At 34.6% G+C, this 22,514-nt stretch overlaps 1 protein-coding gene across 1 annotated transcript; it reads right to left on the reverse strand.

Annotated features, from left to right (window-relative positions):
* Positions 1-923: 923 nt before the first annotated feature.
* Positions 924-21,566, reverse strand: LOC123672896. The gene is made up of 3 exons (XM_045607226.1): positions 21,382-21,566; positions 9,782-9,961; positions 924-1,201 (listed from the first exon to the last, which is right to left on the reverse strand). The coding sequence occupies exons 1-3, from the start codon at positions 21,445-21,447 to the stop codon at positions 1,061-1,063; spliced, it is 387 nt and encodes a 128-aa protein (XP_045463182.1). The 5' UTR covers positions 21,448-21,566; the 3' UTR covers positions 924-1,060.
* Positions 21,567-22,514: the final 948 nt, after the last annotated feature.

Consider the following 22,514-nt stretch of genomic DNA (forward strand, 5'->3'; position numbering starts at 1 on the left):
ATAAATATAAAAAATTTACAACATTGTGTCCTTTCCCCTTCAAGATGTAATATATATTTATGGTATATTCGGTTTTTTTTTTGTCTTGGAATGAAATTCGAATTCGAAAAATGACAAAATATCAATAACCAACCAAAATAAAATTCAGAATAACCTAAACTGTACAAATTGAGCAAACGGTTAACAAATTAAATAACTAAATTAACATAAAGACAGACGTTTTTGTATTTATTAAAATATTTCCTCATCAGTGCCTAAAAGTTACAGAATTCACCATCTTACAACTTGTATATCTACTAAACAAGAATTGAAATTGAGTTATTTCAAACGAACTAAACGTAACGCAATAATTTAGGGAATTTTTTTTAATTTATCCTTTGGTTGATGTTGACTCTCAATGAATAAATGATCAAGTATAAAAGAAGATTGATTTGAAAATTGGACAAACCTTCTTTTATATCATATATATTTCTATGGCATTGGAAAGACTATACTTTCTAATGAAATAGGTAATCGATAATGCACAGCTTCAATTACCTGAATTGTACCTTATTTTGGCAAGTAAAAAGTTTCTGCTATTTTGACTTAAATTTTGAGTGGTATATAAAAAAATTAGAAAACATTGAACTTTACATGATTAATATAAAGTTGAAAGCTTTCACGGCCAGGATATTTGAAACAGTTGGATAATTTCGGTCTTTTTAGACGTGGTCAAGTCAGTTTTTCACCTGACGTTTGGCCTTCTACAACAGTAGGTATTTTCAGAGATTTCTTTGTTGTCGTTTTGATCCGTATACAATATGTATTTATTATTTGTCTACCGGAGGAGGAGGTTTATATAGTTCTGAAGCCCTGTTTTTTTTGTGTTTCACTTCTAGATTAGTTTTCATTGGATTTTTCCACAGTGCGAATTAAATGAAGCATTTAAAAAAAGATATTTATTATCACATATCAAATTCACAAACCAATTTCTAAGTTTTTTATTTACTAAAGGCATAGTAAATGACTTAACACATTCTAAACCATTGACCAAGTTGCTGAATCAGTGATAACTTCAGTGTCAAGCGACAGAATAAGATCTTGCGAACATAAATCTGGAATTTCTGCGAAAACTATTTTTCTTCTTCGGTACTTTTGGTTGCTCCTGAGTATTGGGTGGAATTTGTATTACGTGAATATCTTCCAAGGGGGCATTTTCATTCTGAAAGAAAAAAATTGTATTACTGAAAATTCTGTACTATGTATAAGTGAAGGGTGTTTTTTTTAGAGCTATAGAACTTTAAATTGCAATAAGACAACGATGGATTATTCGATTGACATGAATTTTATTTATCCGCAAGATAATTATGTGGCATTACATTTTAAATATGATTTCTGGCATATGACCGCCACGGCTAGCTCGGATGTAGTCCAATCTGGACGTCCAATTTTCGATGACTTTTTCCAACATTTGTGGCCATATATCGGCAATAACACGGCGAATGTTGTCTTCCAAATGGTCAAGGGTTTGTGGCTTATCCGGATAGACCAATGACTTTACATAGCCCCACAGAAAGTAGTCTAGCGGTGTTAAATCACAAGGCCAATTCACAGGTCCAAAACGTGAAATTAGGCGGTCACCAAACCTGTCTTTCAATAAATCGATTGCACGAGCTGTGTGACATGTTGCGCCGTCTTGTTGGAACCACAGCTCCTGGACATCATGGTTGTTCAATTCAGGAATGAAAAAGTTAGTAATCATGGCTCTATACCGATCACCATTGACTGTAACGTTCTGACCATCATCGTTTTTGAAGAAGTACGGACCAATGATTCCACCAGCCCATAAAGCGCACCAAACAGTCAGTTTTTCTGGATGTAAAGGTGTTTCGACATACACTTGAGGATTAGCTTCACTCCAAATGCGGCAGTTTTGTTTGTTGACGTAGCCATTCAACCAGAAGTGCGCTTCATCGCTAAACAAAATAAAATGGACATAGTGCGCGATACGTATTCCGCACAGAACCATTATTTTCGAAATAAAATTTCACTATTTGCAAGCGTTTTTCAGGCGTGAGTCTATTCATTCATTGCCAAACCAAACTGAGAATAAATCACTTGACAGCTGTTAAATCGGTCGCCATCTTGAACAGTAATGCCTACTTAAAGTTATATACCTCGAAAAAAGACACCCGTTACAAACTCAAAATTCTTATGAGAACAATTCTGTACAAGATATCTGAGGTTCATCGAATGCTCTGAAATACATCTGGTGAGGCCGCTATTAATGACATAACGTGATGAGAGTGGTTTAAACGCTTCAAGAGATGAGCAGTTTTTTCAACGCGGGATTCGTTCGCTGCACGAAAGATGGGAGAAAGTAGTGGCCAGCTATGAACAATACTGTACAATACAATAATTATGAACAATAACATAAATGTATAACCAGTTTTTTTACAATAAAGCTTCGAAGCGTACAAAATTGTATGCTTATTTAAATAAATTTATAAATAATGTGATAATTAACTCTCACTCATAATAGACATTAATTTCAATATTTAAACTGCAACTTTTCGTAAGTTACCTATCAAACCACATATTAGGAAATCCATTCTACAAAAAAACTTTTTCTCGATTTTCGGAATCGGAAATATTCGATTCAAATCATCACCACTGCTAAGGAAAACCAAATAGCAGAAAAAAAAGTCCAATTTTCATTCAATCTAAACTGGACCGGATATCACTGACGGAGTCGGTTTTGTTTACTTTCAAGGGATCAATAGACTGGGTTTATTCACATCGAGTGATTTCAATTCAAATCTAAAGTATTAACTGCCGTAGACGTAGAAAGCCGAAGTTATTGAACCCCCAAACGCTGAACAAACATTTAGACAGTGCCTTTTTTGCATGTTTCGCAGATAAATCAAATAGATATTACGGTCCGTCTGGCCATACCATTTATCGTTATTTTCGAATATCGCCTGTTACAGCCAATATAAGAAATGCACACTGCATATCATCTGGAACTGATTGCTTTGAATGTATTTTATACCGAGGATATTCCCAGACTGTATCTTATTCTACCAGCACAAATTTTGAATTTATTGGCCATGCTGGCCTGTGCATGAGAAAAATATCTTCTTTCGGCCATAACTTCAGAACGCCTGAAATTATCGCTTTGTGACCTTCAGGTTTTTTCATGCAAATTCAATGAAATTTTTGTTTCTGTTAAGAAAATCCTATCATTATATTTGAAATTTTAGAGAAAAATGAACAAAACAATGAACTTCTGACTTACCGCTCCCTATCGGAATCAGCTGAATCAAATTCATCATGAGTATATTTTTTCCTTAATCAACAAGATGTTGTTTCTCAAATGAGATCTAATTTGCTCAAAAATGTTGAGCCAAACTGAAGTTACAGACATTTCAATCAGTCAGATTTCTATCTTTCCCCCACCCTTATTTCATGTTGCAAAATCGAAAGCGACAATTCAAACAGATAGAGAATTTTCCAAGGTTTACAGTGATGATATTTTTTTTCCAACTTAGGGGTTGTCCATTAATCACGTGAGGCTTGAAAGGGGGTGGGGAGGGGTTTGATAAAAATCACGAAAATATCACAAGGGGGAGGGGGGGTGTAGTAAGATATCACGTGTATTTATTTTTTCGTCAAACGCGCGATTTTTAAACAAATTTTAAGCGGCACGGCGCGGCGTGTAGTGACCTTGACTACATTAAATATATTCATGTACTAGTACAATACATGTTTTTCCTATGATTACACTTTTCGTTTATTATTATTGTTATGGCAATCAAAAAAAACTTGCAACCTGGTGTAGACATTTTTATTATGGTCCTTAATTTCAGAATAAAATAAGATTTCAGTTTCAGAAAATTTAAAGATTCGTTGTAGGTACTAAAAATACACGTGATGTTGAGAAGGGGGAAGGGGGGTGGTCTTAAACCTCACTACGTATCACCAATGGGGGGGGGGGTTTAAAAAATGCTAAAAAAAGATCACGTGATTAATAGACAACCCCTTATATGAAAATTTTTCGAGTAAAATGCATTTTTCTACTCGATGATAGCTACTACGCCCCCTAGCGGTGGAGGTATGAACTTTAAAACAATTTCCAGTATTTTCTTTTGTTTACTTTAGTCATAAAATTTTTTACCGCAAGTCTCTACGATGAGTGGATCCTGAGATATAGCCGCTTACCTCGCTTATTTGCCCACCCTGTACACTCCTTTTTCTGTCCGGAAAATGTTTGCAAGTGCTTAGTTCTATAGTTCGAGAAATATGACAAAAAAGCTATGTTCCTTTTGAAAAATTTTCATTAGTTAGGACAATCAATAACAAATATAAAAAACAAATATAAAACGTTAGGTATATTCCGAAAACCGTGGGAAATGTATATCAAAAAGCATCAAAATGAAATAATTTTTTGTATATACATAGGCGCATAACTTTGCTTCCGCCGATTTCTTTTCCCAAATTCAAGGCTTTATTGTGAAAAACTACATCCATGAATCAAAGTATTGTCCATTCTTCCATCTCTGAAAAATCTTTTTGAAAAACTGATCATCTTTTGGAGTGATCTACGAATCGATCGAATTTTTCACTTCTTTATAACACCAGGAGTGCTGGTCAGCCAGGCCGTGTACCATCGATCGAAACAAGTGATAATCCAATGAAACAACGTCAGGAGAATAGGGCGGGTGGGGTAGGACTTCCCATTTCAACGTTTCCAAGTATGTCTTGACCACTTTCGCACCATAGGGTCGAGCATTGTCATGCTGTAAAATCACTTTATCATGTCTGTCGTTGTAATGCGACCGTTAATCTTTCAATGCTCGGCTCAAACGCATAAATTGCATCCGATAACGATCGCCTGTGATTGTTTCAGTCGGTTTTAAATACTCATAATACACTACGCCGAGCTAGTCCCACCAAATACTGAACATGACCTTGGAACCGTGAATATTCGGTTTGGCCGTCGACGTGGAAACATGGCCGGGATATCCCATAATTTTCTGCACTTGGGATTATCGTACCGAACCCATTCTTCGTCTCCAGTCACAATGCGATACAGAAATCCCTTCCGACTTTGCCTTGCAAGCAGCTGTTCACAATCAAACAAACGCTGTTCAACATATCTCGGCTTCAACACGCACGGCACCCAATTTCCTTGTTTCTGAATCATTCCCATTACTTTCGGGCCTTTTAAAATGGCTCGTTGTGTCACTTCCAATGATTCTGCCAATTCTCGTTGCGTTTGACACGAGTCTTGATCAAATAATGCCTTCAATTCTGTATCTTCGAAAACCTTCTCTCCTCTATCGCCATGTCAGTCGTTGAAAGCACCCTCGGCACGTTCTTTGACTAATAGCGACCTCACCATAGGTATTTTAGAGCATTCGATGAGCCTCAGTCACAGATTTTCTCCATATTATAGCAGAAAATTGAAACCTCCCGCAATTGAAGAGAATTTGACTCTCGTAAGCTGACATGTTTAATCGAGAATAACTTCATGATGCAGACACAAATCGAATAATATCCCGATGCATTTATGTTTACAAATGCCTAAGCTTATTATATGACATCTACGATCTATTTATTGCGACTACCACTTACCGCTACTGTCATTTATTGCAAAACGGGGGAAGCAAAGTTATACACCTAATACAATATATCAAATTACAATACAGGGTTAGAACTATCTGAAGAGGCACTACAGGTATAGCGAAAACCATTAGAGATACAGGGTGGCTTAAATCACAAAAAAAGTTGCGTTATTTAGGGATTAGTGTGGTGGTGTTAACAGATCCAAAATATCTCCAATGATTCCCGAGATATCCTGAAAAAACTGAAAATCGAGATTTTCTTTTTACTGCATAAATTTGTTTTTGGAGATAACCAATATGAAGATTCTTATGGTGACCGTCAGTTTTGTTTCTGTTTTCCATTGTTTCAGAGACGTGATAGTCATTTTTTTTACCATTCAGTTTATTTTAACAATTTCACTGCATTGTTGAAGCGTATATCGTTCCATTTTTAGTAATTCTGCTAGATCTTCATTGACTACCATCGTAATATAAAAATACCAATACTCTCCGATAAAACGCCTATAAGATTCATCGAAAGTAAGCGTAGGAAGTTCGTTCGATAAAATAATGCAGTAAAAACTGTATTTTCCTATTTTCTGGTGAATTTCCCTGTCTGCTACCTTGTTTCATGACCGAAAAGACTGACGTTTGATCGTAAATCATTCCTGTTGTAAACTCAAATGAATTTTATTTATTTTCCTTCACACGTTCTCCATGAATGTTTGATATAAAATTCCCAGGAAACCTCATTTTTGCTGCCACAATTCCTGTGATCTGTGCAGTTGTGGGAAATAATGTGAGGGAAATGTTTATGGACTGCTATGCTCGGAGGAGAATGTACACTACTAATAATTCAGGAATTTTCAATTCTGAGTGTTTACATAACATTGATGAACATCATAACAAGTTGAGTTAGATTGACTTAGTCATGACTCATGAAGAACCTTAATTATGCACTATTCCCATTCAAAATATTGTTATAGAAGTGTTTGTTACTCTTACTTACAAATGGGTATGGAAGATATCCAATTTCTATATCCCATTATTTCTGGCTATAAAAATATAGCTCATAAACTCATATAAAAGGAATAATTCCATACAAAGAAGTATTATCAATTATTAGCCTCAGAAATGAAGAGTGAAATTGAAACACTCTTTTTACAATATTGGCAAAGACAGGTCTCTATAGTTTAGTTATCTAATGTGGAAACAGAGATAAATCCCAATAGGTAAATAAAGATAGTAGATGCGTTCATTTGAATAATTTACTTTCCTATATTGCTTTGAGAGAAGGGGGTAAAAGAAGACAAATGATTCGGTCTAGACTAGATTATCTGAATTCTGAATTTGTATTTTGGAGAAAATGAGAATTATGTATTCTTATGATTCATTTTGTGATTTTTTTACACTTTATTAGCGATTTGAAATATTTTAATCTTGTAATATTAATAAGAGGAATGGAAATCGCCTTGTAACTGATGCATTTGATTTGATACCAACATTCGTTACTCCTTGTCTGACGGGACACTATAGTAGTAGCGTAACATAATTCGATTAATTTCGAAATTATCAATTGATGTTCGAAAATAGTTTACAATGTGATTTATCCATAAAAATTATTTCGTGTTTCAAAAGACTCAATGTTTTTCTCAGTTTAATGATTTAGCTATTGTGAAGGTATGAAAAAAGGATTCCTGATGAATCATTCAACAATCAAATAAGGATTTTCCACGCCTATGGATCGCATACACAATGATTGGTATAATGACATCTTGTAGCATTCAAAAATGATTGTTGAAAAGCCTCTTCATCCTCAACGTGTCAGTGTTTGGTACGGTTTTTGGGAAAGTGATGTGATACGAAAATGAGACAACAGCAATTCTCAAAGAAAAGTTTTCTGACCGTATTATTTTCTCGAAGAGGTAATAACAATTTTTCACCAAGATCTTGGGATTTAACATTACTGGACTTTTTCCTTTAGGGGCCACGTGAACGATGAGCTCTATGCCAATGATTCACACTCGATTCAAGACCTTAAAGATGGAATTAATGAGTTTATCGAGGACATACAGCAAAAAATGTGCGAATTGGTTATTGAAAATTTCATGAGAAGGATATGGTGCTCCAACCGTTGCCGTGGCGGCCATTTGGTTGACATCGTTCTTCATCGTGAATGGCATACCATTCCCTTTACAATGTAATAAACATTCAATATCAAAATGAAACCTTTTATTGGAAAACCCTATATTCTACATAATTCAAAAAAGGGGATATTCCAAATTGTTCTCCTTATCGCAATATAAAACTATTTGATATTCATTTCCGAGCGCTCGTTCCTCGAATAGAAGAATTATTTCACCAAGAGAAAAACCCAAAAAGTAGAAATTTCCAGGGTATTCTCATTAATGAGCAAAATTCGACTGGGGGTTGTATAAATATAAAGATCGATGCAGAATTTCAAATTCATCCCGTCATCAGAAACATGAAAAATTTGCGAACATCGAAAAAAAATTACCTAATTGTTCCATAAAAACTGTTATGACTAGGTTGAAATTTAATTTGAAATAATGACTCGAATTTTCATTCCGAATTTCAGGAGAATGGTATCAAAGACTCTAGCAAGGATTTGAGACAAATGCCATTCAAATATCTCTCAATTCCTCTTCCTTTTTGAACCGAAAGAACTAAATCCCAGTATATCCAATGATATCCCTTGATCAATTAGCGAATTGTTATCAGAAGATAGGACATGTCTTTTATGCAGTCTATTACAAAGATAGGTTTTGGGGTATTAGGGGAAGTTTATTCGAAATACGTAGTTTGCTTTCCACAAGGGATCATGTTTGAGCATATGTAAACCTTGGAGAGACAAGGGATATAGAATGGAGCTTAAACATGCCTATCAGTCTAATGATTCATCGATCGGCATCGACTAGTAACTGGGAAACTGTTCACAAAGCGTTTGTTGCTTTAGCTTGCACACTGCACTGATTCACACTCAAACAACATTGTATCGGGAATAGATCATTCAAAAACCTTCTCATTGAGATTGCCTAAATTGCTCTTCTCGTCTAGCAAAAACATGTTTTTTTCTTCAAAATTCGACTTTATTCATAAACATTATCATTTTTAAATTCGATACAGGGTTTCCAATAAGAGATTACATTTTCAATAGCACGCTATTTGGGCAGCTGTCAGTTTTTAAGCTGTAATCTTCAGACATTCGAGGAGGTTTGATACACGTTCAAACTTCCCGCCTTGGTTCTTCAAAAAAAGCCTAATCACTTGCAGTGCCTCTATATGAGTGTGGAAATAGTGTCATTCATTATTTTATTCTTGATGCGCATTCAAGTTAGAACATAGACGCCAGTAGTACAGATCTTCAATCGAATAACATAATAATATGTTCACGTCCTATATTTTCGAAATTTGTCTTCTAGGGAGGTTTGATATAGTAAATCTCACCTCGAAAGAAAAGCTTCAAACAGAAATGCAAAACCAAAAAAAAGTGTGTTTGATGACTTGGATCCTGAGGACGAAAATGAAAAAGATCTATTTTCTGATGAACGCCGAAAATGATGAATTGCAGAATATGCAAGCTGGAGTGTCATCTTCATCAGAAAATGGAGTGCCATTCAGCCTGTGCAAGTATCAGTAGTAAAATAAAAATGTTTACTTGCTAATTATGTAGGAATTAGGTAGTGTTATGATAAAAAATATTGATTTCTTATTACTGCTTGTACCTTATTTCTTATTGTATCAAACCTTCCTTTTAGTGTATCAAGTCTCCCATGTATAGGGAGGTTTGACACACTTTGCACCAACAATTTCAAGAACTCATAATCAACGTTGAAATTTCCATTTTCAGTTATTGAATATTGCTAAGCGTTTAAGAGAAGTCCTTAAAAAATTGGACACAATTTTTTCATTAACAAATTTGTAAAAAAATGTATCAACCGTCCTCAGTCTTCCCTACACTTTGCTGTATAATCCGATCAATGAATTATTGACTTCATGGCTGAAAGTCACAGACCGATATTAAAAAACAATACTGAATCGAATATTTAAGAAGCAAATTATAATTATAAATATTCCTGAAAGAAAGGTTCTCCTTTTTCAATAAGACTATTTTTACAAGTAGAAAAAGTTCATGCCTAAAAATGCACTAATGGTGAAACTTGAAAGATAGTCACCTGATCATTCTTTTTCGTCTTCCTTATCCTCCAGAGAATATAGAAGAACATAATTAGAGCAGGCAGGAATAAGGCAGCATATTCAGGATTTCCTCTGGCTAGGGACTGATTCAAGCCAAGCAGCGACAGAAAAATCGCAGTTCCGGTAGCCACATATCTTCCGGTTCTGCGACGTTCTTCCTGCAATTAAATGTCTCATTATCAACTCTGTTCATTGAAGGGAACCGACGTTAATTGAAGTTGAGTTTATCTCGGCGAGCGGTGAATAGCCATTTATGAACGGGCATAATCTGGAAATTCTATGAAACAGAAATATCGCGCATTATTTCCCTCATTGTGAAATGAAGCAATCACAGACCACTATTTTCCGAATGAAGTCTGTTCAAATGAGAGAATTTTAGACGAACCCTTTTTTCATCGTGTTCAAATTCCTTAGAATATTTGGACATTGACATATTTTCGTCCAAAATGTGTGTCTGAAGCTATCAGTAAATAATTATTTCTTTTTTCGTCGATATATTTTGGAATCAGAAAATTAACTGAATTTATCATAGAAATATTCAAATATTTCTATGAAATTTGCTTTCAAATGAAATTCAATGGTTCTCTAATTTTTCAAACTATCAAATCATAACAGGCCAATTGAAAAGTCCCCGGTCTACCAAAGGAAAGCACATTTTTTGCCAAAATTCGATACAGTGATTATAGCGATCTTCCAACTTGTCGATACCTACCATTTTTGTTGTACGATTTGTCTTTCGCTTCAAAATAGGCCTCAGTTTCGGCGATTACTTCTTCATTGGCGCTAAATTTCTTTCCAGCAAGCATTCTTTTGAGATCTGAGAACAGGATAGAGTCGCTGGGGGCCAGATCTGGCGAATACGGTGGGTGCAGAAGCAATTCGAAGCCCAATTCATGTAATTTTACCATTGTTTTCATTGATGTGTGACACGGCGCATTGTCTTGACGAAACATCACTTTTTTTTCTTCAAATGGGGCCGTTTTTTATTGATTTCATCATTTTAACCAACCAATAACGCTATACAATAACTGCAGTTGATGGTCTGGCCCTTTTGGAGGAAATCAATGAATATTTGCTTGCGCATCCCAGAATAATATTGCCATAACCTTGCTAGCTGACTTTTTCCTCGTTTTGGATTTGGTTCATCGTGTCCAGTCCACTCAGCGACTGTCGAGTGGACTCCGGAGTCAAATGATGGAGCCATATTTCATCCATTGTCACATATCGACGCAAAAATTCAGGTTTATTGTACTTAAACAGCTTCGAACACTGCTCAGAATCATTAACAAGATCTTGCTTTTGATCGATTGTGAGCTAGCGCGGCACCCATTGTGCACACAGCTTTCTCATGCACAAATATTCGTGAATGATAATAATGATAAATACACGTTCAGAAGATATCTTCACAATGTCTGCTATCTCGATCAACTTCACACTACGGTCATTCAAAATTATTTTGTGACCTTTTTTTATTTTTTCGTCGATGACAGCCTCTTTTGGGCGTCCACTACGTTCGCCGTCTTCGGTGCTCATTTCACCACGTTTGAACTTAGCATAACATTCAATGATGCTTGATTTTCCTGGTGCAGACCCCGGAAACTCTTCATCAAGCCAAGATTTTGCTTCAACTCTATATTTTCCCTTCAAGAAGCAATATTTTATCAGCACACGAAAATCTTTTTTTTTCATCTTTTTTCAAAAATCTAAAGTAGCTACTCTCACAACGCAATATCTCACAAACTAATGGTTTGACTGCTGTCAAATTCTGACACGTATCGTTCAGAGGTTGGTACTAACTAAAAATCATATGGATTTAATACTAGCACCGCCATCTGTGCATCAGACCGGGGACATTTCAATTGACCGAACACATATTTTTTTTCAACATCTAATACAGCATTTTCATCCATATCATATCCTTTTCTGATGAAAATAATCCAAAATTATAATCAAACTTGGTCAACGTAGAAAAAATGACGAAAAATGAAGTAAGGTGGGAAATCTTCCAAAAATTACAAGAACTCAAATAACTCGGAAACTATTGATTTTCGTATAACCATAAATAAGTATGGTTCAAACGACAGCAAAAAAAAGTTTTTCCAACACGTCCTCCAAGGTTCCTCTGATTTGGAAACACACTGTATATGTATATTGTGCTTAAGTGTATATTTCTCAACACATTCTAAAGCTTTTCATTCTGCAATTTTCTTCCGGATCTATTTGTGGATGAGTCACCACATCCACATAGACTACATTTTCGATCAATTGTCGATTGTTTCGTTTCAATTCTGGATTCTAAATTGTGTTATTTATAAATTCTCTGCTGAAACCCATTCATTCGAAGATGAGAATGTTGAACTCATTTGAGCTTTCATAATAAATTCACACTCCGCAGTTGTACTGCTTCAATTTTTCCGGTGATATATTGTAGTTATTCTACTGAACCGTCAGCAGCATATCATTATCGAGGGAGCCTTTGCGAACATAACTACCTGTTATAAAGAAAATATTTCTCACATATCCTGTGATCATCTGTGACACTCGCTGAGGTGTTAAATTCTGCACCCTTAAGTGTTAGGTACAATACCTTTACAATGAGGAACGAGATCGATTCAGTATCAAGTTGAAAGCGGTACAAAAAAGGGTAACTCGTTTCTGAACACCAGATGAGATTCCTCATTAAACTTTAACGATTATGTAAAATGTAAACCAACTTCGACAGAAAACGTTAAACTGGAGAAGACATGGGAAAGTGAAAATTTGATGCAAGGAGAGAATGTGGAAAATATTTCACTCGCTGCACTAAATTCCATCAGTTAATATAGATGGAAAATCATTAGCTCAGATATCTCCACAGAGGTAATTAGATAGTGAGATTCGATGAAGTAAATAAAGAGAAAGGTATCCAATCCTTTTCAGTATTTTTCTGTAACTAGTGTAAGCAATAACTTTTGACAAAAATAACTTCATGGTATAGCTTTCGATTCTACAGTGTATGTATGAAGTAAGGAACAAAATTCATAATTATGTTATTGAATGTTTGCAATCAAAATACTCGGACAGGTCAATTTTACTTTTCAACTAACCACCTTATGACATGAAGATTTTTTTTTCTGATTCATTAGATAGAACTAAACTTTTCACTCCATTAATTGATGGTGTAAAAAATTGATATCGTACATGACAATTTCTTTTAGAAAATTTACTGTGAGAGTTGAAAATGAAAGTTTCATGGGAGGAAATCTTTATTCAACTCAAAAAACAAACAAAATTCAGCTTAAATGTTCAAATTGTGCTCGATTAACCATTTGACACTGACCGATATGAGTGTGAACACTTTGAACACTTTCCTCAAGGTTTTCAGGATTAATGAGCTCCACATCAGTGCGAAAACTTTGCTGTAATTCCTCTAAATTATTTGGGATATTGAAATAAAACTTTGGTTTTAAATGAGCTCACAAAAAAGTCGGAAAGGGTCAAGTCTGGAAAACACGGTGACCACTCAATAGGCCCTCGACGTCCTATCAACCTTCCGGGAAATATGGCATCAAAATATTAATTCCAAAGTGAGGAGGAATCCTATCTTATTGATACCAAATATGTATTCTGATGGGGTACATCTGTTTTGTCATCTTTTGGAAACATTGCAGCCGGAGCACAATTTGAGCATTTGCATTTTCGTTCATTTTTGGGTTGAATATTTTCTTCCATGAAAGTTTCATTTTTAACTCTCACAGTGAATATGTAATTTTCTCAAAAAAATTGTTATCTGCGGCACCAATTTTTTCACACCATCAATTTGGAAGTTGCACATAAATCAGGAAAAAAATTGGAGTAATCATTTAGAAAAAAAAATTATGACGTCACTTCGCAAAAAAGAATGACGTTATATTTATGTCATAAGGTGGTTAATAAAAAACTTAAATTGTCCTCTCGAAGCATTTTGAGATAAGATATGAATATTTCAAGTCTCATGCAGAATTTCTTACTGATCTCATAATTAAAGCGATTTGAAGGAGAATATCGAAACAGAATATTCTAAAAAAATTGCAGCAGGGCTCCTATTCCACCACGAATTCGATTTTTGAGTGTTGGAATTGCCTTCTGCAACGAGTATTAGACGATATTTCCTCTGTTTCAGGCAAGTTTTGTGAAATATTGTCGAAATTCGATGAAAAATTCAGATTATACATCCTAGTGACTTTTGTATTACATTTTGGCAGTTGGTGCGACTGTAAGGGAAATTGACAGATTAGGGAATTTGAATTGTACGTTTCGAATTTTGAACTAATTTATAATAACGCATTGAATTCATAAATTATGTCTGACGAATTCGATTCAACACCACCAGAATTGAGAGAAATTGCGAATAATGTTGCGAATCATTTCACCATATCCAAATTATTATATTGACAATTGACGTGTGTTGAAATTTGATAGGATCGGAAGTCTGTGTAGACAACCACAAAACGATAAATATAAGTGAAAACAATGCTGTAATGAGTTCATTACAGCACTGTTTTCAGAACTGTAATGAACTCATTACGATACTGAAATAGAAAAAATAAATTGTTTGATTGTCTCAGTCTTTACTTGTCGGAAATTCATCTTGATGATTAAAAAGTAAAATAACTTCTTTCCGCTTTATATATTTATTTTCACAACAATTGTTTCGTCATGATAACATGACTTCGTCAGGTGAGCATGGTAACTAACTACATATTTGGGATACAGTTCTTTAAATAGTTGAAAAAATATGGTGTGAAATATAATAAAATCATGGAAATTCTTGGGTTTCAAAACAGGTTGAGTAAGGGAGATTTATTTAGGTCCGTTACTACCTTACTCAACCTGTTTTGAAACCCAAGAATTTCCATGATTTTATTATATTTCACACCATATTTTTTCAACTATTTAAAGAACTGTATCCCAAATATGTAGTTAGTGCAGGAAAGCAGCAGCGATAGTGTTATTTTACATGGTTGCCGAAAAAATATTGTACGCAACACGCCCGAAAATGGTTTTTTTGGACTCACAGACTTCCATTCTTCCGTCCTTTGTCTATTCGTCCAAAAAAACCCTATTTTCCGGACTTGTTACGTAATAGTAATTTACGTAACAAGTCGCTTACGCGTCCTGGAAGTCTGTGAGTCCAAAAAAACCATTTTCGGGCGTGTTGCGTACAATATTTTTTCGGCAACCATGTAGAATAACACTATCGCTGCTGCTTTCCATTTTTTATTGCGATTGCGATAAAAAACATGCAAATTTTTGACAACTAATTTCATATGAACTGTCAGCCGTTATCTCGGTTGCTATGGATTCTATGATTCTTATCCGGACTAGTCCGGGAAGTACGTACTTTCCGGACTAGGCCGGGAAATGCTACTTTCTCAGAGAAAAAGCGTCCGGGAAGTGAGCACTTCCCGGACGGTTGCCGAAAAAAGAATTTTTTTTAGAATGTCAATGCTGAATCTGCATAACGCTCTCACGAAACGCTGAGTGCAGCCACAGCCGTCTTTAGACGGCTATGATGGAACTAGGATTATGATGATGCTGACATGAAACAAGATTTGCAGAGGTAGGCGTTAGTTCATCCTAAAATATCGACTTATCAGCATTGTATACACGCCCAATCTCAACACTCCTGATCGGATCTTTTATCACGGGAGTATTGAGTGTTTCTATTCCAATATTCTCCTTGAATTTTCCATGGTTGGTTCAGCTAGCAATTATGTACGAATTTTTAAATTTTCTTTGCATTCATACCCCAAGTTTCAACTCCGTCGATTATGTGGTCATGGAAATATTGAGTCATTTATTTTTTCATGATTAAAAAGTAAAATAACTTATTTCCGCTTTATATATTTATTTTCACAACAATTGTTTCGTCATGATAACATGACTTCGTCAGGTGAGCATGGTAACTAACTACATATTTGGGATACAGTTCTTTAAATAGTTGAAAAAATATGGTGTGAAATATAATAAAATCATGGAAATTCTTGGGTTTCAAAACAGGTTGAGTAAGGGAGATTTATTTAGGTCCGTTACTACCTTACTCAACCTGTTTTGAAACCCAAGAATTTCCATGATTTTATTATATTTCACACCATATTTTTTCAACTATTTAAAGAACTGTATCCCAAATATGTAGTTAGTTACCATGCTCACCTGACGAAGTCATGTTATCATGACGAAACAATTGTTGTGAAAATAAATATATAAAGCGGAAATAAGTTATTTTACTTTTTAATCATGAAAAAATAAATGACTCAATATTTCCATGACCACATAATCGACGGAGTTGAAACTTGGGGTATGAATGCAAAGAAAATTTAAAAATTCGTACATAATTGCTAGCTGAACCAACCATGGAAAATTCAAGGAGAATATTGGAATAGAAACACTCAATACTCCCGTGATAAAAGATCCGATCAGGAGTGTTGAGATTGGGCGTGTATACAATGCTGATAAGTCGATATTTTAGGATGAACTAACGCCTACCTCTGCAAATCTTGTTTCATGTCAGCATCATCATAATCCTAGTTCCATCATAGCCGTCTAAAGACGGCTGTGGCTGCACTCAGCGTTTCGTGAGAGCGTTATGCAGATTCAGCATTGACATTCTAAAAAAAATTCTTTTTTCGGCAACCGTCCGGGAAGTGCTCACTTCCCGGACGCTTTTTCTCTGAGAAAGTAGCATTTCCCGGCCTAGTCCGGAAAGTACGTACTTCCCGGACTAGTCCGGATAAGAATCATAGAATCCATAGCAACCGAGATAACGGCTGACAGTTCATATGAAATTAGTTGTCAAAAATTTGCATGTTTTTTATCGCAATCGCAATAAAAAATGGAAAGCAGCAGCGATAGTGTTATTCTACATGGTTGCCGAAAAAATATTGTACGCAACACGCCCGAAAATGGTTTTTTTTGGACTCACAGACTTCCAGGACGCGTAAGCGACTTGTTACGTAAATTACTATTACGTAACAAGTCCGGAAAATAGGGTTTTTTTGGACGAATAGACAAAGGACGGAAGAATGGAAGTCTGTGAGTCCAAAAAAACCATTTTCGGGCGTGTTGCGTACAATATTTTTTCGGCAACCATGTAAAATAACACTATCGCTGCTGCTTTCCATATTTTATTGCGATTGCGATAAAAAACATGCAAATTTTTGACAACTAATTTCTTATGAACTGTCAGCCGTTATCTCGGTTGCTATGGATTCTATGATTCTTTTCCGGCCTAGTCCGGGAAGTACGTACTTTCCGGACTAGGCCGGGAAATGTTACTTTCTCAGAGAAAAAGCGTCCGGAAAGTGAGCACTTCCCGGACGGTTGCCGAAAAATTACTATTACGTGAATAAAAAATGAATAATATCAACAGGTCTTTGAAAACTAGCAGCACGGATGAAATAATGAAGTCCTTGTCTTTGTAGAAGCAACTGATTCTATGTCCAGCACTCAAATTTCTCAATAGATTGAAATTCGAATAGCAGAAGAGCACAGTTAGACATATTTTGAAAAAGCATGGAGATAAATCCTATAAATTGAAACTATCCAAGAAATTTTCCCAAAAGATTGTAACAGACAAATGAAATTTTGTGAGAATATGAGAAAGAATATTTTAGAAAATGATGAATTCACAAAAAATATTTCATGCACCTTATGGATTGAATCAGTGCCAATTTCATCGACTAAAATGGTACTTCCCTGCGTGTTAAATATGATACGATATTTTGAATATTCTTCCAGAGCGCATAAAATAGCGTATAAACTGTCCCTAAAGTGATTTTTAATACTTCTCGGGATAAAAAAACACTTACGTCCCTAGGGTTATAACCTCAGAGGATAATTTTTTTTCCTCTGTTTACCTCCACTTTTCCCACTTTCTCTCCATGGCCACCGGTAGCCAGATGGTCTCGAGAGAATGAACATTTTACCATATCACTAAAGACACCATATGCTGAGCATTTAACGTAAATATTCACTTATTTATAATGAGATAACATCGAACAACTTTTGGTGATTGATGTCAACTAAAAGGGAGAAAAATATAGCAATCGGTAGCAATCCTCTTGGACATTCTTTGGCCCCCCGCAGTCCTGATTTGACGCCTATGGACTTTTACCTGAGGGTTTTCTTTAAAGTTGATTTCTTTTAGTGAATCAATTTCTCTAGCACAGTATATTGGCCATAAAATGAAAGCCAATTCCTTCCAAGTCGACATCAGCAATTTTATTGTTAGATTGAATGAATGTCGGGAACATTCGTGGACTACTTTATTCTTAAAAAATATTTAAATTCCCAAATAGTGTATCTTCATAATTAATAAACATTTTTTCGCCATATGGTTTAGGATACCTAATAACATCAAACATTTATAGAGACCCTGTATTTAGGTATTCAGTGTTTGGCCACAATACACAATAGGCGCATGAATTCTTGCCTAATCGATGTATGGTGTATGGGCTATTTTTGATTAATTTAAACTCGAATCTATTTCAAAACCTAATGGATATTTTCGAGCAATACATAGCTTCGTGTTCTATTTTCTTCAAAATAATATTTCGGAGTGTAGCTATAGGACCCTGAGAATAGTTATTTATAATACAAGTGCAGAAGGCATTGATATTCTTCCACGAGTTCAAAATTCAAAAACGAGCCACGAAGTGGCGAGTTTTGGAATGAACGAGTGGTAGAATGAGCCTTCTGTACGAGTATTATACATTATTTTCTCTAATTCATTGCATTTTCATTGAAATTAATGAAATATTTCCATAAATATATTTTAGTGATTTTTGCATTGAAAAATGTTGGTTGGCAGAACTAATTTCTTTAAGGCAAATTGATGAATTGACAGATAAAGCCGTTGCGGAAAGTTCGGAGTACCAACATAGAATAAAAAAATATAACCATGAAAACTGTGCGTTTCTGATATATTCTCGCACGATTTTGTTCTACAAGATGTGGAAGAATGAACGGAATAACCACAGAATTAGAGAAACAATTTGTTTCATTCAATTTGCTTGTCAGACTGAGAAAATTGGATAGAAACTTTCCTCATCTCTCCTAAACAATTCATCAAACGTTTGTCGTTGATGGGATGCAATATTATGATATTAGGGAAGTGAATAATTAAAAGTTACTGGGAGTTGGTGAACTCCATCTAACAGTATTATTTTTGAGGAAATCAATGGTGGGTGGTTGACTGTTGCTCGATTACACGGGTGTAACTGAGGTTCTTTCATAATTTTATTGGTAATTCATTTAAAAGTTAATTGCACTCTACTAGTTGAATAAATAATATCAACTCAAATCTAATTTCTCTTCTAAGTTTCTTCTTCTAAGTTAAGTCGATCAAATGAAAAAATGAGAGTGGCACTGACGGGAAGTCAGGAGCTTTCGAGCACTCGTCATTCACATGCCAACTGATGGCTTTATCTACCTACATACAGTTATGTAGTCTCGAAGGGTGCAATTGGCTCATGAATGAACGAGCGCTGAAAAATAGAAGAAAAAAATCAATTTTTGTTAAAAATGCTGCAGTGCTGAAGGAATGTCATTGTCTGGGCATGTTTTACGAATAAAAAGGCTACCTATGAATTTTTTTTTTGTTTTTCTGAATGGGTGGAACACCAATTGGATTTTTTCATCACAACTTTTTAACGAAAGGAAAATTTTTCCTCTGAATCTTAGAAATAGTTCTCGGTTCTCGAGATGCCTTCAGTAAGCATGGCATTTGGGACACCCTGTACATATAATAATAATATGGTTTATTCTGTAAGCTACAGGGTATAAACATATAATCACAGAGGCGTGAGCCTGTACGTGACTTCTAAATAAACAAAATATAATACAGTAACCGGTATTCAAATAATTCCACAAATCAAAATCAATTTTTAACAACATATCTGAACTAAAAGATATAAAAATCAACAAAAATTTAAGAGTACATCATCCACAGTAATGATCACTGATGAGTGCAAATTTTATACATACAATACATGTTAAGATCTTCCCTGATATGAATCGAAATATTCAAGTATATAGCTGTTATATTTTGATTTTGTTTCGATTCAAATGTTTTAATCAGAACGCGATCACAAAATGCCATAACATCACCTCTTCAATTCCATGAAAAAAAAAATTAAAAATTTATTGTCCTCATCAAATTGATACTTTGATTTTCCTCATTTTTGGAAGCGTGTAACCTTCCAAAGGAAGGCTTGTTTATTGATCCATCCAAATATGCTTCAGAGTTTAAAAGTAGGTATTTTTCAATAATATTATTCTTTTCCATCTACCTTTTATGGTTTGGTTAGGTCTCTTAAAGAGCACGAGAGTTATGTAGGTCTCGTAAGAGTGAAATAAGGTGTAGCGAAGACTATCAAATAGAGTAAAATCGATGATAATCGGATGAAAGTGCCCTATATCGAAAGAAAATTGCCTGATTCAATATGTTCGTAGGTTACCTAAGTGCTAAAAATTGGTTTTAAAGAAAATGGAAAGAATAATACTTATTAACAAATTGAAATGAGCGTTCTTTCTTATTGAAACTCAAAAATTCATCAAACTATCTTTTTCATTTTATATCATCCCAACAAAAGATATCATTTTCTTCGCGAAGCAGCATGCTATATATTTATAGAATCACTATCGAAACAATAAAACTTTCCATTACCAACCTTACAACTAATACCTAGTAGATATCTATAAGTACCGATCAACATCGGTACCTATGTAATATATATTCTATTCAATCGAAATAAGAATGAATTTATTCTGATTTTGTCATATTCGATGATTCTCGGCGCCCATGTAAAAGAGCAAATATAACGGTATTTCCAAATTTTTTTAGATACGTATTCATCCAACCCTTCAAATATTTTTCTTATTAAACAAAATACTGAATTGATTGAATCCATTTTTCATTTATCTGAAAATAAATGAATTTATAATTTTGGAAGCATTGTAAATGCAGCTGCAATGCGTAAACATAAAAAACAAAAGAGTGATATGATCTTATATTACATTTCCAAATATAATTATTTTATCGTTGTTTTATTCTAAACAAAGGAGATATTGCGATTTAAAATGGTAAAAGAAGTTATTCGATATTTTCATACTAGTTTATATCAATAGTGGATTTCTCATTTTGGCAATTTTTCATGATATATTTTTTATTCCAACTCAGCTGATTTTAATAGTTCCTTAACAAATTCACGGAGAGAAACGATTCAGCGTGTTCAAACAAATTTGATATTTCAGTTCCATAAGAAAAAATCAGTACCTTCCATAGCTTCAACCAAATTTCAGGTTGATCTCTTTTGAATCAATTGCTTTGTATATTCGATTGAACATCTCTCTTTTCAACTAAAAAAGCAATGTATACGGAGTTTCTTCAGCCTCTTACATGAAGAAGAAGTTTAATCGAATTCCTATTGTTCTGCCAAATACTAAACAAACTATAATTTTTTGATAGGTGAAATAGAATTCTAAAGGAATAAGTTACAAGAGTTGACTAAAACAACACAATATCATTCAACAAAGAAATTTAAACTATTCAACTAACCCTCAATTCATCTTCATTGATCTCGTCATCAAAAAAGCTCTCTTTTTTCTCATCCAACACAACCATAATGAAAATTATAAAAAATATCAAGATTATCTTGAAAGAATAATATATTTAGACCGAACTACCTCAACACACAGTTTTGGCCTAATTATTCGCGTTTTCGTGTAAGACTGAACCCACCAGTGGCTGGAAGAAAGTCTACAAACATACACGTCACTTGTATAACTTAAGATCTAAATATTGATGGACTCGTGTAAATACACCCGATATAAATCTATCGGTTGGCGAACGTGGGACGGAATTTCCATTTCCGCTGGAAGGATGTTACTTCATTTCATTATCATTTTTAAGGGTTTACATTCAATTCCAGTCTTCGGCATATTCGGGAATGGCCTTCGGTTCATTATTTTCGAGGAAACCCCGAATTTCACGTTTTAGTTGGTGCAGAATGGGAAAATTCGAATGGAAATGAGTCTACCCTCGATACAGGTAGTGTAGAATCAGAAATTATTCTTTATCGAATTATCAAATCATCATAACTTCTTTATTTCAAAAAACCTTGTTGAGGTGAATATTCCATTAGAATCTGGTGATTACACTCAATTCATCACTCAATTTCAAGTCGAGTAGTAATTTTTCAATCTCAAGTCAAGTCAAGGATTGATTTATTGAGTACTTGAATCAAGCTACTTTATTTTTAGCAGTTTTATTGTGTAGTGACAATGTCACATCAATAAAAAATGATGAAATAAGAAGGAACCTTGCAAAAAACACTTTTATTCATTAAACTTATTGTATAAAAGAACCCTAAATATCAACTCTTTTGAAATAGAAACATAAATTAAATCAATATAAATCATTACGAAATAAAAATGCAGTTTCTTAATATTGAGAAATATCCAGGCTTTGTTTGATTTCCTAATTTTCCATCCGGATCTAAGACACATGAGGCATCTTACAGATTTGTCGCCTAACCTATTGCGGGTTTTGTAACTGTAAGAGCAGCTCTGGAAAATTGTCTTTCAACAGGAGCTGAAGATCCTGGCGTTGATAAAAAGTCCTTGGCCATTTTGGCCAGGTTTGGAAAGATATTCCTGAAACTACCAAAATCTACCAATAGATTCCATCGA

Source organism: Harmonia axyridis, chromosome 2 (genome assembly GCF_914767665.1).
Source record: "Harmonia axyridis chromosome 2, icHarAxyr1.1, whole genome shotgun sequence".
NCBI lineage: Eukaryota > Metazoa > Arthropoda > Insecta > Coleoptera > Coccinellidae > Harmonia > Harmonia axyridis.

Bases quoted from the DNA above. Each gene is read 5' to 3' on its own strand.
- LOC123672896 (XM_045607226.1), bottom strand. From the start codon at position 21,447: ATGGTTGTGTTGGATGAGAAAAAAGAGAGCTTTTTTGATGACGAGATC. The intron at 9,962-21,381 runs GTTAGTTGAATA...ATTTAATTGCAG, and splicing joins TCAATGAAGATGAATTGAGG to GAAGAACGTCGCAGAACCGG. The intron at 1,202-9,781 runs GTGACTATCTTT...TTTTTCTTTCAG, and splicing joins AGACGAAAAAGAATGATCAG to AATGAAAATGCCCCCTTGGA.